Source organism: Phaenicophaeus curvirostris, chromosome 1 (genome assembly GCF_032191515.1).
Source record: "Phaenicophaeus curvirostris isolate KB17595 chromosome 1, BPBGC_Pcur_1.0, whole genome shotgun sequence".
NCBI classification, from domain to species: domain Eukaryota; kingdom Metazoa; phylum Chordata; class Aves; order Cuculiformes; family Cuculidae; genus Phaenicophaeus; species Phaenicophaeus curvirostris.
In genome coordinates, this window is record NC_091392.1 from 202,537,615 (window position 1) to 202,555,802 (window position 18,188).

At 43.5% G+C, this 18,188-nt stretch overlaps 1 protein-coding gene across 1 annotated transcript in view; it reads left to right on the forward strand.

Annotated features, from left to right (window-relative positions):
* ARHGAP20 (Rho GTPase activating protein 20) overlaps positions 1–18,188 on the forward strand; it is a 69,531-nt gene that overhangs the window by 16,288 nt on the left and 35,055 nt on the right. The window contains 1 exon segment of the mRNA XM_069883474.1: positions 15,133–15,303. Coding sequence (XP_069739575.1) covers positions 15,133–15,303 — 171 coding nt within the window.

Genomic DNA, 18,188 nt, shown 5'->3' on the forward strand with positions numbered 1-18,188 from the left:
TTGGCGCTAGTCAAATACAGAGTGTTCCCAAAGTCTTGGACACTGTGTTTTCAGGGGTTTAGTCAGAAGATACCTGGGTGATCCAAGCTATGTTACTAGATGAAGACAAAGATAGAGATTTTTAATAAATGTAAATTGCCAGAAGGCCTCCACTGTCTCTTTTTCAAAGGGAAGATGAGTATTTGGCGTTTCAGGAAATCTGACTGCGGGGAGGAAGAGAATAAGAAGTTCATTGCAAGTAACTAACTTGTTAAATAGGTATTTCAGTGGAATAATTTACTCATTTTCACTCGTTTCCATGGTAGCGAATAATTTCACTCAGCAAAATAATCTCCGTGAGTCGTGTTTGATTGGTGAGGCTCAGCACCTCTGTGTGGTACGGGAGCACTGAGAAGGAGCATGTGCCACCCCATTGTGGCCTGCAGCTATTTTATTTACTGTCTCTCAGAGGACAAGACCATTACAGGCAACTATGCCCTCAGCAGCTGCTCTCATAGAACCATAGAATCACTTGGATGGAAAAGACCTTTGAGATCATCGAGTCCAACCATACCTGTCCAATACTAAATCATATCCCTAAGCACTTCGTCTCCCCGTCTTTTAAATGCATCCAGACAGGATGATTCTATGACCTCCCTGGGCAGCCTCTGCCAGTGCCCGAGAACCCTTTTGGTGAAGAAATATCTCCTAATGTCCAGTTTGAACCTCTCCTGGTGCAACTTGAGGCTGTTCGCTCTTCTCCTATCACCTATCACTTTGGAGAAGAGACCAATGCCCACCCTGCTACAACCTCCTGCTGCCAGGGCGCCTGTGCCAGACGGTCAACACAGAAAAATGTGTCAGGCAGAGGAGTGGGACCCTTAGCCAGGGTTGCCACCTGCCTGATCTTTGCTGCTGTTGCTGGTGGCATGTGGGGCATGGACTAGGGCCACCTTGCTGCAGTGCACAGCCCTAGGATGGTGTGCGAGAGGTGGTGCCAGGGGGCTTTGAGAGACAAAGGCTGCCACATGGTGTATGTGCCCATTTCTCTGTGTGCCTTACATGCGTCAGCCACGTGAGGTTTTGCCTGCAGAGCAGTTACATGTCACCAGCAGTGGCTCAAAACCAGGTTGGGAGGTAGCATATCCAGATGCTGCCCCAGCATCCTTCCATTTCAAATGCAAATGTCACAGTTTGGGTGGGAGGGGGTTCCCTTGAAGGCTGCAAAACGGAGGTGAAGGGGGAGGACAACGGAGTAACGAGTCACTTGGAAGCGGGTGGCGCTGTGGACAGTAGGGGACAATTTACGGAGGCAGAAGTGGCTGTCAGACAAAGCGCTGCTTGGGTGTTGCGCCCACTGCGGCTCTCACCCACTGCCCCGTGGCTTGTGAAGGGCTGACTCAGGTGGAAAAGGACCAGGTAGCTAACGCTGGGCAGGCACATGCACAACCGCACCAAAATTTAAAGCCTCCCCCTCTTGTGCCCTTGGCCACCCAGTTGGTGGGGTCACAAGAGATGAGGGCTCTTGAACACCTTCATTCACCCTTAGGAAGAGGTGTGCCGTGGAAGGGAGTCTTTCTGAAGCTACAGGGCTCTTGGATTTTTTTGGAAAGTTACAATTGTCAGAGTGGTTCCTCCAGGTGAAAATCAAAGTGGCTGCACCCTGGGGACAGCCCTGTGTCCTCTGCTTGCCATCTTACTGTCCCTTGCCTGAGGGATTCCGATAGACTCAAAAATACAGAAGTGTCGTTTTATGAAAGAAAGGAAGAAAAAAGGCAAAATCCCACAAACTAGGATTTCCCAATATGAGGGATTAAGTACAAGCAACACTCATTTTATCTGGACTTGTGATACTTAATACCTTTTCCGTAAAGCTGCAGTTCCAGGAATCATATGGTCGTGAAAACCACAGTTTCATTAAAAATCACATTTCTAGTCATCAAGATGGAGGGAAAATCCTGTTCCTAAAGACTCAGTCAACAAAGCAAATGAAAAGTTCTTTGCTTCTGGGTGTAATTTTTAGATTTAATTCAGCCTTGAAAGTTCTGATTGGGATTTTTTCTGAGATTTTCTATTTAATGAAAATTCTGATGTTTTAACATTTTATGCTTGAAATGAATGGGCAGAAATCACTGTGCGAGAATTTCCCCGGATTTCTCCCTTCAGTATATTTCCCTACATAAGGTAAAGATGCATGAATTTGTAGACAAAATTTTCTATCAAATTGCTCTGCCTTTTTTAATGGAATTGCACATGATTATAATAACGTGATGATATTGTACAAGTTGTTATTTTTATTGTATTTCTCATTCATGCTTGATTTAAGCTAATTATGACACTGGAGTATTGTTTCCTTAAACGATGTGATTGAACGCAAAAGTTATTTTTACCTAGTTATAGCTAGGGATAAAATTTTATTAACTGTTAACAAGGAACAAAGTGAACTTTCTAAGGCCTCAAATGGCCTTTTAACTCAGAGATTGGCATTCCTGTCCCCCCGCTGTGTTTTCTCTGTTTTGTTTAGTGCGTGAGCATGTGTGTGTATGTGTACATGTGTTTGTTTTTGATAAAATCCACCAGTTCTTCATTTATGACTTGCAAAATGGCTTATAGTGATGTTTGTATATCTGGAGATCGAAATGAGCTGCGGTTCTCAGAGATATGCTGCCTTTTAATAAAAAGGACTAGAGGTAAAAGGATGGAAGGCTTGCAAGTAGGGGCTTGGAGGGATTGGAGTTTAAATGAGGGATTAATTTTACATTAAATTACTTATAGTTTAACACTAGTACTCTAAGCCAATTCCCCTTTGGATAGAGTTGTGACAGTTTTAAGACAAGACAATGAGGAGCACTGCTCATCGGGATGAGCGCAGAGCTCTGCTCGTCCAGATGTCTCATTGTCCACATGTGCTTTTGGCTGCAACCCTTGTTGGAGGCTTTTTGGATTAGTCCTTGAGATCTGGCAAAATGCAGCTGTTGTCCAGCCATTGTGTATCCCTGATTTAGACAGCAAGATCCCTGCCAAATGACAGTCTGGCCAAGCAGTTTGGGCAGTGGCATACCTGAGGAAATCACAGACGGACTCGCTCAGACTACTTTGCAATCGTTTATCTTGTGTAAACAAGCAGAAAGCCTCTAATGATGTGCAAGCTGATGTGCAGCCTCTGGTGCTCTCACCTCTGACAAAGGCCAGCGTTAAATATGCATTGAACTCTCCTACTTGGCTGGTAAGGGCATCACTTCTGCTGGTCAGGTTCCTTCCTCATGGTGCACAGAACTTCCCGGGAGGAGTTTTGAATCACACCAGAGGAGTAACAGGCAGTCTTTTGATTTCTTCTGTGCCCATGTCTTAAGTGTTTAAATATCAGGGACTAGATGAAATAAAGGATAATATACCTCAAGGGCAAGACATAGGGATAACTTAGGTACCTGAATCTAAATTTGTGACTAAAAAATGTCGTCTCAGTGGCTGCCTGACTTCCCAAGTACCTCTGTTCTTTGGGCACTCTCCTACTAACCAAAATGCTCCCCAAACATCTGGAGTTGTGCTTTTGCATGTCCCATTATGGCATGGCAGCAGTGGACAGGTCTGTGTCGAAGAACTGAACACTGCTTCATGAGAGGCTCCTGAGATGCTCCATCCAGTAGTCCACAGACCCTACCTAACCTGACCAGGAAAGAGCAAGGCCCTTACAAAAGCAAATGTTAGATCTGGTAAATCTCTAGCTGAGTCCACTTTTCTGGAACATTTTTTTTAATAGTTGTTTAGGGCAGTGGTTTCCAAACATGCCATGTCAGGGTTGAAGTAGGAAGGAGTCTAGTTCATCAGTTATTTTGGCAGGGAGAGACCGTGTTCTGTGTTGCAACCGATGTTTGTGACATCTAGCAAGATTAGTCATTAATTAAAAATTAAGCCAGGTGCTGCTAGCCTGCTCCTTAAGAGGATACCTGCAGACCACCACTGCTTTCTGTGAAACTGCTGGCCTTGAAGTTGGTGTGGGTTTGGTTAATTCAGCTCCCAGGTTCAGCTCTCTGCCTTCTTAGACAATTCATGTTCTGCTTCCCAGAAGAGTGATGTAACTGCTAAAAGCAGAGGGTATTTGGAGTGGAGACTTTCCTTCTCCCTCCTGCTGTTGAAGCTGGCTTGCTGTGCACAAGGACATGCAGTGTTGCTGGGACCAAAAACCCTGTGTTCAGTGGAGTGAGGAATGGTAAAATCATTTACCTTGGAGGGGAAAGGACTATATCTGTTCTCAGGATTTTTTTTTTCTGTCACATCCATGGTCAGCCTGTCCTGTTCCCTAGCTGGAAGTGATTCTAAATACTGAGATGAGTATGCTGGTTTGGATCCTCGTGTGCTTTCTAGGGAGCCTGTGCACTGAACATAGACTGCATTCAGCAGGTATCTCTGTGCGTCTAGGTGCATCCTAGGTCTTCAGGGCAGGATTGTTCAGAAAATTCAGAAAAGAGTGGTAAAGACTTTCATCTGAAGGGATAAACAGAACTGAGGTGTTTCCATCCACCTTCTTTCTCTCTCTTGCTCTATGTTTTGTCCTGTTAGTAAAACTCCATTCAATATTTTGCATTTGTTAGAGGTCCTCTGGAAACGCATTCAGTGCCCCTCTGACTAAGCGACTTCACACTCGCTGTTCTCGTTTTTCCTCTTCAAGAACAGGACAGACTTCCCAGGGGGTGGTGGGTCAAGTGTAACATGCACTTCTACAAAGAGGTCACTAGTCAGACTCGAGGAAGCTCTGCTGCTGTATCAAAAGCTTAAACAAGCATGAGGGAAATAGTCATGATATGAAAGGCTCTTGTGTTTCCCCTTTGTCCAGGCTGCTGATCGTGGCAGGTAACTGGCCTCCACTGACTCCTCCTTTACATAAAGAAATTACCATAGGTGCACGGATATGGGGAATACTCTGACAGCTTTTTTTTCCCCAGTCCAGATCACTGGTAGAATAGAAACCTCTGACTAACCTGCTGGAGTAGCTACGCAGAAAACTCATTGAATCTGAAGGCATTTAGTTATAGGAGAGCAAACAGGTGCATGTGGTTGCAACTAGTTTGTCTGCTGGCTGTCCATAAGGAATCTGGGTCATTACTCTTGCAATAGCTGGCAGCAGCAGGAACATCAAGTAATCTCTTCACTGTAATAGGATAATTCCTGTGCTGTAGTACTACTATCAAAATATGTTTTAAAGCCCTCGTGGCAAACCAAAGCCAGATTTGTTCCTGTTACCGCTGGGATGGGTGCAGTGAAGTTACAATCCCATCTTCCATGTGGCATCAGTATTGGTTATTCCTCAGAGGGAAGTGGTTCTTAAAAACTTAAGCTACTATGAGGGCTGGACGGGTCCTCTCTTCACACCTGCAGTGGAGCTTTGTGGAGTTCACCCCACGGTGTCTCACAGCCGTGGGGACACAGGCACGGCCAGGCAGCAGCAGCTTCAGTGCGAGCTGCAGCTTGAGGGAGGATAAAGCTGGTGAAGGGGCTTATCTTTTAAAGGCAATGCTTGCAGCTATTTATAGGTCACTTTGTATGTGATTACTTTGTTTACAATCAGCAAGTTTTCTCCTCAAAAAGGGCAATCAGGGAACAGCAACTGATGGATTCCAGGTTTCCTTTACCTGGCCACGTATTTGAAGCCTTGCACTCTTTTGAATGCGTTTGTTTTTTCTTAAAACTTGTTGTGGCCTAACTGCAGACTGTGCCCCGGGTGGCATGGGCTGAAGGGTGGGAGAGCCTAGCTGAATTGTTTCTTGAAGAATGGGAAAATCAGAGGCTAAAGGCTATTAAGTTTAGGGGGTTGTTTAGGCTGGAGAAGAGGAGGCTGAGGGGTGACCTCATTGCTCTCTACAACTACCTGAAAGGAGGTTGTAGAGAGGAGGGTGCTGGCCTCTTCTCCCAAGTGACAGGGGACAGGACAGGAGGGAATGGCCTCAAGCTCCGCCAGGGGAGATTTAGGCTGGACATTAGGAAAAAATTCTTTACAGAAAGGGTCATTGGGCACTGGAACAGGCTGCCCAGGGAGGTGGTTGAGTCACCTTCCCTGGAGGGGTTTAAGGCATGGGTGGACGAGGTGCTGAGGGACATGGTTTAGTGTTTGATAGGAACGGTTGGACTCGATGATCTGGTGGGTCTCTTCCAACCTGGTTATTCTGTGATTCTGTGAAGTGACGAGACTGAGAGACCGTGAGCAGCCCCCTAGCTATTACTCAGTGTGAGGTGCCTGACTGCCAATAAACCTAGGCAATCACCATGAAAATGCCATTTCCCCTGTTAGAAGGACGCAGTCACACGAGTCACTGCAAGAAGGATGTTGAGGCTCTGGAGCTAGTCCAGAGAAGAGCAACAAAGCTGGTGAGGAGGCTGGAGAATAAGAGGAGTGGCTGAGGAACCTGGAGAAGAGGAGGCTGAAGGGAGACCTCATTGCTCTCTACAACTACCTGAATGGAGGTTGTGGAGAGGAGGGTGCTGGCCTCTTCTCCCAAGTGACAGGGGACAGGACAAGAGGGAATGGCCTCAAGCTCTGCCAGGGGAGGTTCAGGCTGGACATCAGAAACAAAATCTTCATGGAAAGGGTCATTGGTCACTGGAACAGGCTGCCCAGGGAGGTGGTTGAGTCACCTTCCCTGGAGGTGTTTAAGGGATGGGTGGATGAGGTGCTGAGGGGCATGGTTTAGTGTTTGATAGGAATGGTTGGACTCGATGATCCGGTGGGTCTTTTCCAACCTAGTGATTCTGTGATTCTGTGATTCTATGATTCTGAGTGCCTTATTCTTGCCCATCTACAGCCTATGGAACATGTAGCTGCAGATGATGGGGTAGGCAGTTACTCAGACATGCACTCACTGACAGATGCACGTGATGGTCCAGAAGAGATTTCAAAAGGTACCCACACCCAGCTTTTCTCATGTGCACCTCAGCTTGATATGAGCTTTTTCTGCAGAGATCTGCACCTATTTTTGTAGCCCAGAATTCTTGGCTATTACATGACCTGCACTGGACTCTTGTAATATAGTTTGCCATAAGATATTTGAAACACTCTTGTGAAGGAAAGGTTAGTTTCATCCATGAGGTCACTCAAAGTCAACAGAGTTGAGAAAGGCTTTTATATGTCCCAGTTGTGATTGCTGCTTCCCCAACAAATTAAGGTAGAACAGAAACCTTATCCGTTCAGGCTACTAAAATAGTACTGGATCCTCCTAGGGGGACATGAGTGAAATTGAGATCCCGTAGTATTCCTCTTGGAAGTAAACCTCCCTGGAATGGGTAGGAGCCAAGGTGGAAGTGCAAAGCTGACCTGTACCTCCAAACTTCTTGAAGGCCACAAGAAGCTCCAAAAAACCCACATAACTATGCAGTGCAAGGGTGTTAAATTCTGGCCTTTCCTTTGCTATCTGTTCATCTCATGTTTTCTCTTTTTTTATTCTCCACCCCTTCACAGTCACTTTTTTCCTGACTTTTTGTTTCATGTGAACAACAAAATCTTTGTCTGGGTAGGCAATGGTATTTTCCTAGTGCAACTGGAATGGCAGAGTTACTCAAGGTGGTGGAATGAAAATGTCACTCAGTAAAAACGAGTGGGAACTGCAGTGGAGGACAGAAGATTGATTCTTCCAAAGGTCAAAAAAGGTTTTATTGATTTCTGCGTGTGAATATGTCATCCCCCAAACCTCATCCCTGCTCAGGGGTACGTGGACCAAAACCCCTTGGACTTCTTGATTGCTAGCAGAGCTGTTAGCAGGACTGAAAGACACCTACACTGTAGCAGCTTTTCAATAGGTTTTAAATAACTTGCACTAAATTCTTTTCAGGTGGAAACAGGCAAAATATGAATGAAACCTGTGGTGCTAATTTGAACCAATAGAGAGTTTTGCCCTTGTGCTAAATTTTCAAACACCTTGCAGCTGTTTGTTAAAATAAAACAAAAAACCTTGGGAGTAAACCAAACCACAAGCGTGTTTCCTGTCTTCAACCACCACAGTGTAGCACATATTTGCTCTGTAGAGAATATTGTCCTTTTGGCTATGTAGAAATTCCTTACATGTAGCTTGTTTTCAGTAAAGCTGCCAAGCTTCTGTCCGGAAAGGTGTGAGGATAATTTTTAAATGATGCATTTTACCCTACAGCAATGTGATATTTTCCTGCACTTCTCAATTGTTTACTGATCCTTGCAAGAGTACAGAAAATAATACAGTTACATGCCTAGATTCTTGAAAAATTTAGTGTAAATCATGTTGATACATCATTATAATTTTTATTACTTCTAATAAGATTTTGATATCATGCAAAGATTATTTCAGATACTTACAAAACAACTTTTAGAATCCTGGAATAAGTTTAGTTGGAACATTTTCTCAATATATTTTGAAGTAAAATGTGTGGATTGAGTTTTAAAAGCACAGAAGAGGTACCTGACTTTCTAAGTATGAGCTAGACCTGATTTCTGCCCTGAAATGTAAATCTATCTATTTATCTAAGTGAGACTTGCTCCCAGCCTCTGTTAGTATTCATCTTCATTCCATTGTCCAGGCTTGTGCTTGCACTGCCTGTGCTGGAAGCAGGGGTTGAAGCACATCTTGATCCAAAGGCTCTGTCACCCTGTTGGAAGACGCCTCTTTATCTTTGTTGGAGAGTTTGCTGCAGCTGACTGAGGTGCAGCTGCTTGCATGGATAGGGTAAGGCTAGCCCTACGATACAGGCTGTGAGCAGAGGGCTTTCTGTGAGATCCACAAGCACAGTCCATGAAGGAGAACGCAGCAGTGTGAGAGATGACTGCCTTGGATTTGTTCAAATACATTATTCATTAAAAAGAAGTTGCAGCCAGTAAGGCACACTTATTAAGTAGAAGCAGACATTTTACTACTTAGAAATTAACTAATGCTGTTTGAAAAACTGAGCACATCTCCCTGGTTTCATTGTACAAGAGCTACTGTACACAGTGGTGATGGCCTAGGGGGCTTTAACCGAGTGCTGCAGAAAATAGACTTACTATTTCTGGAATGCTGCACTGTTTTCACAAAGTGCTGCTTCAACTGCATAAGATTTACCATAGATAACAGCAAGCAAACATGCCCAGCATCCTCAGAAAGAAGCTCCCTTAGCATAGCAGGGATCAAGCTGACAACAGCTTTTCAAAAATGGGTTGGCAGCCCATGTGATAAAGAAAGTTTTACGCTTGTCTATCCAAGTCCTTTCTATAAATAGTCAGTGTAAGATTAGAACAGCACACTAACTTTGTGTTGGCCCATATCTTACCTACCACCTTCCTGGAAAACACTCCTGATTCTTCAAACTGATATTTTGTGCTTCCTTTCACCCTCCAGGTATAATTATTGTTTATTAGAATAAATTGCCACATAAATTTAGGTGAAAAAAATATTCCAAATCATGAGGAGTAAAAGTAGGAAGAAGCACCAAAGATCCTGAGCGTGTGGATGACTCCCCACAGGCACCAATCCTGGCTTGAAGGCAGGGACACTAGTGAGTGGTTACAAGCTTTAAACAGGCAGAGGGTTTTCTTTCTATAATCTGCCTGTCTAAATAGATCTCTGAGCCTACAGATTGCTCCGTGTGGGTGAGCCTCATCTGTGTGGAGCCTCATTCATGGTGAGAGGAGCTGCAAGTGCTCGGCCCTGAAGCCAGAAGGTCTTTGTGTGGCAATGCCAGACATTTATAGGGATGGGCAGGCTGGGCTGAGCAGCTCTTTTCAAACCATGCACTTTAATGAGCTGGCAGGATGACAGAGGCTAAATTCATCAGAAACGTAAGCAGGACCGTCTCTGTTATAGAATCGTAGAATCATAGAATAACCAGGTTGGAAGAGACCCACACGATCATCGAGTCCAACCATTCCTATCAAACACTAAACCATGCCCCTTAGCACCTCGTCCACCCGTGTCTTAAACCCCTCCAGGGAAGGTGACTCAACCACCTCCCTGGGCAGCCTGTTCCAGTGCCCAATGACCCTTTCTGTGAAGAATTTTTTCCTATGTCCAGCCTAAATCTCCCCTGGCGGAGCTTGAGGCCATTCCCTCTTGTCCTGTCCCCCGTCACTTCAGTCCCAAACATGGTTTCAGTGTACGAGAAGAGTTCTTCTTTCACTTCATTTTTCACTCTTCTCTTTTCTTGTGCAGAACGTGATGATCCCTTATCATGCTATTGTCAGGTTGGCCAGGATACAGTACAAGTCACATCCAAACTATCATTTATGATTAAATTAGGTATGTGTTGAAGTCCTGAAATGTTAATATTGGACTCGAATGCACTATAAACAGTCCTATAACACAGATCAGCGCTCACTGCTGTATTACAGATTTGGGTTTTTTCCCCACCTTATCTCAGGGAAGACTAGGACTGCAAACCAAACTGGAGATCTTTTCTTTAGATTGGTTAAAGAAGTGCTCTCAATACCTTATGAAGTTAATTGTCTTGAAGACAAAATACCCTCTAGCCACATGATATGGGTGATATGTGTAAAAGGTTTTGCAGCAGTAAACCATCTTTGCTTCCAAGCTTCAGTTAGCAGGGCTTGCCTGGTTTGCAAAAATATGAACTAAGCATCTAGTAAGCTAGTATTAAAGTTCCTTCTTACAGGAGCTTAAGGGTCTGAGTAGGAGGCACTGAAAAATGTGAAAATATCATTAGCTGGTTTTCAATGTAAGCTCTATTAAGACAATGAAGGAACTTGACTTCTAGGTCAGTCTTGGTTTTGTGGGTTCCTCTGCTGGCCACAAATCATGTCGTCCCTGGCTGATACATCCATTTTGGCAAAAATCTGTAATGTGGGCTAGGATGTAAACATTTCTTACTGTGCCGATAGCTGCTGTTTTCAATAGCCTTGAAAGGGTGTGAATAGTTCCTGCTTCTCTCAGTGGGTTGCCCTGGCCCAATGCAGTGACTCAGTGATGGTGATGTAAATGCTTTACTGAGAGAAACACGTTTTAAATTAATTTGCTTTATTTTTCTGAAAAGTTGAATTGCCGGTTCCTTAGAGCCAATCCAAAACTGGCCTTTGAGACACACAAAATAAGTTTGTCATCTCCATGAGGAGGGTTGGCTCTCTAGCCTGTATCCAAAACAAGGCTTGTAGTGATAGGACATGGGGCAATGGCTGTGAACTGGAGAGGGGCAGATTTAGGCTAGATATAAGGAAGAATTTCTTCACGATGAGAGTGGTGAAGCACTGCAACAGGTTTCCCAGGGAAGTTGTGGCTGCCCCATCCCTGGAGGAGTTTAAGGCCAGGTTGGATGGGGCCTTGGGCAGCCTGGTCTGTTGGGAGGTGTCCCTGCCCATGGCAGGAGGGTTGGAATTGGATGATCTTTAGGGTCCCTTCCAACTCAAGCTATTCTATGATTCTATGAAACTCTCCTTTGGAAAGTATAATTTCTTTCATTGCTTTCACTACAAATAGCTAATAAAGCTGAAGTCTCCCTTACACCAAGAAAAAACTTTTTGGATGTTGTGTCATTCAGGTATGAGTTTTACTGGGAAATCCCAAGGAAGCTGGGAAGGGGAAAGAAGTAGTATTATTTGTGCTTTTGTGGTAAATGCAGGGTTGATGAAGTGGGCACTGATGTGTTTGCTTTCACACTGAATGCAATGGGCATGTGTTTATGTGTTTTTTAGTGTTTGACTGACTACTTCAGATTTCAACTTCATATATTAAACCTACAAAATCAAAAAGTTCACATGGTGTCTTTTAAATAAGTACAAAATGCTTGATTAATTTGAAAAATAATCGGTGTAAAATCTAGGCTCTGAAAATGGCAGGAGAAAAGATTTTAGTTATCTTTCTGCTGATTTCTACACTTGTTAATCATAGAATGACTTTTAGGAGAACACAGAGAAAATAGAGAGGCCCTACATTACTGACTTTGACTTTTTAAATGATGTCAGAAATCCCATTGACATAAATACAGAATTTTGTGTTATTCTATTAAAAGGAATTTTCAAAGAATCAGTATTTGAGTGCTTAGCACTTTTTCAAAATTAGACCCCTTTAATGGCTAGAAAAATCAATGAGCCACTAAAAACTGAACACCAAAAATACCTCTCTTACTTGAATCTGTATGCCTGAGGGTGTAGCTGATCTGCATTTTCTTCAGTGTAACAAAATTTGAGTTTTATTCGTGTCTTCTAACAATGGAGCATTAATTGAAAGGATCAAAAGCATGCTTTCCAAAAGACATTTTTGTTACTGATGGTGAATTTCCTCCGTGTTCCTTTGTCCTGAGGCTTTAGAAGGTTCTGACTGAATTAATGGCTTTGATTTTTTCCACTTTGTTTCAACAGAAGAAAATATTTTGTACCTTTTTTCATAAGGTAACTTCAAAGTATATGAGGCTACTTATTAGAGTTCAGATTATAGACATTCTTGAAAGGCACTGAGTCAAAAGTCAAATGTCTTGAAAAAAACCTGATTTATGTTGTTGCATTTGCTTGTTCTGAAACAATGTTCAATTTCTTGACCCTGCTGGAAATAATAAACCTAATACACCTTCATTTGCTTACCTATGTGACAACAGATTTTGCTTAGTTTAATTTGGGAGGTTCCTGGGCTTACAAATCAGAATACAGAGAAAGTAAAAACATGAGTAATCAGATAGAGTTGCCTATATGGAGACACACAAACCTCAGTCTACTGGAAGGTCAATAGAGACAGGCACCTCAGTATGATTTTATGAATGTTTCTGCTGGTTTGGTTACAGAAGTGTAATATGAAAGGGCTTTTTCTAACTGCGGTTGTTACTGGGTTCAAGTATAAATGAATATTTCCCTGACTTAACCTTGGAGGTAGAGGCCATGGATGCCTCATTACCACCTCATGACCGTGCATAGTGGACTGGTCATCATTTCTGATTTCTGCTTACGTCTCTGTGCCAAGTGCTGCTAGGGCATTTATGAAATTGAACCCCAGTAAGCTATCCAGAACTAATGAACCGATGAATTGGTGAATTCCCAGTCCCACAAAAGTGGCCAAGTAGGAGAGATGCTTCCTGTTCCCCTGACTCCTGTTGCTGGCTACACAGCCTGTGACACTATTGAACTGGACCAAAACTATCCTCTCTGCTTTAACCTTCACACTACTGGACATCCTTTCCGCTTAGGAACGATCAAATAATTTTAGGTTTGCATTATTCATTCTGAAAATCGTTCCTTTTCTTTCTTTCTTCCCTGAAGAGGTAGGTAGTGAACAACAAGATTAAGACACAGTCTAAGACAAATGAAGTTGAGAAATAATTTCAAAAACTCAAGCTCCCAGCCAGAAAGGGGAAACCAAGGCCAAACAGGGCTCTCCCCAGCAGGTAGAGATCCTCACCAGCTCCTTACAGATCAGTGAAAGTGTGTCCTGCTAATGTAGGCCAATCTCAGAGCTTATCCTTTCTCTCCCAGCTGTCAGGCTTTCCTAAATCATTTCCCAAGTAATCCAGCACAGGCACCAAGGAGAGGCGAGCTGGAAATCAGCCAGGCTCTAAGAGAGGTGCAAGAAGGTTTATGACCTTCTTTGAAGGTTTTCTCTGCTCACTCTTGATTTCTTTCATGTCTTTCCCATTTGTTTTGTGACTTTCACTGTATAAGGTCCATTTCTTCTCCCAGAAAGGTCATTAGGTGTTTGTAATGCATTCTAGCAGGATCACAAATAAACTATGATTGCAAAGCTGCTCATTTTAGCATTTCCTTGCTAAGCAGATCCTGCCAAATTTTAGCTGAATTGTTATTTTTTTTAAAAGGAAAAAATAAGTAAATTCATTTGAACAAAATTGAACTGATTAATTCAACCAAAGGGAAATGATTCATTTGAAAGTACCTCTAGGGAAAGCAAATAATTGAAAAGTTGCACTTAAAAATCATGAGTAAAGATCCTGATGAGTCCTGTTTTTTAATCCGGAAATAAATTATTTAAGGAACACCAGAGTGTAGGAGACCCAGGTTCAGTTCTCTCACCTGCCTGGGAGAATTTGAAGCCATGTCTCTGGCTTTGCAAGGGAGAGGCTGACCTGCAACCAGCTTCCAGGGAGCCCTAGAGGAGTGTTCCTGCCTCAGACCCTTAGATTCATTCAGTTTGGCTTTGTATAAATGGTTTATATGCTGTATAAATGTATAATTTTTGAAATGTAGACTTACTCGAGGTGCTGAGGGGCATGGTTTAGTGATTGATAGGAATGGTTGGACTCAATGATCCGGTGGGTCTTTTCCAACGTGGTGATTCTATGATTCTGTATTTGTTAGGGCAAGGCTCAGAAACTAGGAATATTCTGTCTTGCTGAGTGACCTGACCATTGTGCTAGAGCAGCTCTCATTTCTGCTTCAATAACGATTCAACTACTTTTTGTCATGCAGAACAGTTAGAACAGGAGGGGATGAGGCAATCATGTCTCCACCATCAGTAACCTTGGAATGCAACCTACGCGATACCTCCTTAGAAAAGATCAGTGTCTTCCAGGAGGGAGCCCTGATCTGCCCCCTGTACACCTGGGTTGGGATTATCCAGCAGCCCCTACACACCACAGCCACAGTCCTTCATAGCTGAGCTCCTGTCACACAAGCAAACCCTGCAACAGGAGCTTACTTCAATGCTTGTGGGTCGTGTGCTGGGAGGGAGAGAAGCTGGGCAGCCTCTTCTCATGTTGCATATAGTACATGATCTGTCTCTAGCAAGATTCAATTGCATCTTTTATTTGTCCTTTGTTCTGAGTGACTTTTATAAATTGCCTTTAATCCCAAATATGAGTCCCTTTCTGATCAAGGTGGGTGTGCAGTTATTCCTTCATCGTGCGTATTTCTCCTTTCTCTTTATTAAGAGCCTGTAGGAAGTACAGTATTTTCTCTAAGAAATACAAAGGGAGAGAAATGCAAATACGAAAATACAAATACACAAAATGAAGACTGCTATATTTAAATTATTGTCTTTTGCTAAAAGCTTGAGTTAAAAAAGACTCAGCAAAGATAGTGCCCAACAGATTTTGTGTCAGAACCAAACTGCTGAGTTAACTTCATTGTCCCTCTCACCTTTCTCTGAAATGTGGTGAAATAAATTGCCTTTTGGCAGTGGGTGCAGGAAGTTGCTACCTTGTTCTCACTGACAGGCACTTGACTGATTTGCTTTCCTTTATTCCCTTTATTTTCTTTATTTCCTTTTGCAGGGAAGGCTGCTTCTCCCCCATCAGCCCAGAGGCTTGTCCCCTTGTGCAGTCTTTCATGTGCCACAACCGAACATTCCTCCTGGATGGCCACGTGCAGCTGAAGACGGGTCTGCAGACCCAGGAGCGACACCTGTTCCTCTTCACAGACCTTCTGGTTGTTGCCAAGTCCAAGTGAGTATGGCAGCTTACGCACTGCTCTTACAGAACCGCCCCGTTTCTCAGCAGATCATAACATGTTTTTCCATGCTTTTCCAGCAGCAAATCTTCCCTAAATAATGAGGGAGCTTTTTATTTGGTCAATGGAGGTTAGGTGCCTGACCTCTTCAGGCAACTTTGAGAACCCCATAGCCATGGAGGAATTCCAGCACACAGTGTTTTAAAGAAGTACTAGATGTTCTTGAGTATATTGCTTGCTTCATATTATCAGCAAAGTGATACAAGTTATTTCTGAAGAGAACGACATTATAATCTTCCCTGCTTTGGGGACTGTCATAGAGAAGACTCAACAGTGCTTGACTGTGTCCATTGCATGGCCTTCAGCTGGCTATTGCATTTCAGACAGGTCATCTTCAGTCCTATGGGACATGTTGAACACCAGTGGCTGTGTCACAGAGGGACTACAAGTCTTAGTGCTTAACTGGAAGCTGGTGTGATACACACCAGTGGTGAGCAGCTGCATAAAAATAAAGATTGCAGGTGGCATCACAGTGTCCGTCTCTGTAGGTTGTGCTGTGCCAGGAGGAGTGTGGAGAAGGGGATGGAGAAATGAAGTGATGCTGAGCAGTCTGGATAGTGTTCATGTGTAATCAGGCTTGCTACTGAGCTCTGATTATTCACTCTACCATTCACAATTAAATCAGATTTACAAGCTGTGTCTAGCATGCCAGGTTTGTGCAACATTTGTGGTTTAAGGCAATTTTAGAGGGCGCTTTCACTTGTTGTTATGGGTTATAGGGAAATAATAATAATAAGTCCTGATGTAGCTTCATTCTCTGTTAGGCACTGTGTTTGTGGTTTCACAGGGTGGGTAATCTCAATGTGAAGCCTGGGCTTTTGCAATGTGTCTTTTCGCTTAAGCAGTCATTTCAAAGCCTGCTGGGAGAAGCCAGAGTAAATCTTTGTTTTCTGTAGAAATCTTAAGCTGTGTCCATTTGAATCACACACAGTAAATGTAACCCCCCCAGATAAGCTCCTTCACTTGATGTAGTGTGACAACACAGAATATTTTACCCGAAATATGCTCTAGTACAGGTGGGTGGTGAACATAAGGATATTTAGGGGAAATTTTGCTATTCTCCCAGCAGTAGCAGTAATAGCATTGCTACTGTATTTATGTACCTTTGTGTCATCTAATTTAAGCTTTCATATGTTAAATATTTGCTGTTTACCTAGGCTTCTAGGCTTCTTTGAGGGAACACCAGCACCTTCCTGCAGCAAACTCACCTGACCTTTAAAAGTGTGCTGACAGTGGGTGAGGGGATTCACACTCCTAGGGGTCTTTCAACTCTGTCCATTGGTTGTTCGCTAGGCAAAGTCTTACTAGCTTGGGTTTAAGGTCTGAAACTGTGGTAGACCAAAGTCAGGTGAGATGAATCACTTCCTCCCCGGGCAGCGTGGTGAGCAGAAGCAATGTTACAGCCCCAGGCCTGAGCTGCACATCACCGCAGGTTTGGCTGGGTCTCCGTGGGAAGATTTGCACAGGGAGGCACTGCTTCATGTAACCATTCCAAAATCTGGTTCCCAGGGAGCAATAACAGCTCATACAGCATTTGATTTAATGTAGTGAAGAGCCTGTATTGTTTGAAGAAGGTAGAAGAGAACAAATTGTGCTTCTGCATGTGAAGAAGAGGGAGAGGGGCAAATCTTTGCTAGAAATGGTAAAAATAGTGTTTTGAGTGATATTAATGTATTTTAAGGAACTATTTGGGATGTTCTCTCTACAGCTATTGTGTCAGCAATTAAAGCATCAGAGTTGTCACTAATGAATACTACTTAAAAATCAGCAATTTTAAAGATCTCACACTAAAATACCACTGCATATTCCTAGAGGGAAAACCTGAGTGGTGTGTATGTAGTGCTGTGCCGCCGTGACTGTTGATTGTTATTGACTTCTTAATAGCTGATGCAGAGGCAAGGTCACCAGGATGGAGTCAATGGTACAGTTGCATCAGGATTTGACTTCAGAATTATTCCTTGTGAAGATGCTAGAAATTTGTAATGTGTTTTTGTGTTAGGTAATTTTTCAGCTGGGAGCATATGGACACCTAAGTTACCATAAGTGCAGCTCAACCCTGTACCAGTGTCAGCTCAGGCACAGGTAGCCAGTCACAGTACAAAGGAACTTTATATGATCAACAAAGGGGTGCAAGTTTTTTCTGAAGAGAGCAACAAGTATTTAGTGTCCTCAGTGCTCACTGAGACAACCCCTGCACGGCACTGAGCTCCTGCAATGAATTGGCATTGCTCCCAACTGGAAATTTGTGGGAGGTAAATCCTCTCCACAGTCCTCCTGTGTATGACTTTGGGCAAGGTGCCTGAGGTCATTTTCTGCTACTTTCTAATCATTTTTGAAATGTAGACTGTTACCTTTTCAGATCATAGAATAGTTTGGGTCACAAGGGACCTTAAAGATCATCCAGTTCCAACCTGCCTGCCATGGGCAGGGACACCTCCCACCAGACCAGGCTGCTCAAGGCCCCATCCAACCTGGCCTTGAATACTTCCAGGGATGGGGCAGCCACAGCTTCCCTGGGCAACCTGTGCCAGTGCCTCACCACCCTCATCATGAAGAATTTCTTCCTAATGTCTAATCTAAATCATCCCCCTCATCCTATCACTACTTGTCCTTGTAAAAAGTCCCTCCCCAGTTTTCTTGTAGGCCTCCTTCAGGGATGTTTCATCCCTCTGATCATACTTGTAGCCTTCCTCTGGACCCACTCCAACAGGTCTTTCCTATGCTGAGAGCTCCAGAGCTGGACGCAGTACTCCAGGTGAAGTCTCACAAGAGAGAAGTAGAGAGGGAGAATCACCTCCCTTGTCCTGGTGGCTATGCTTCT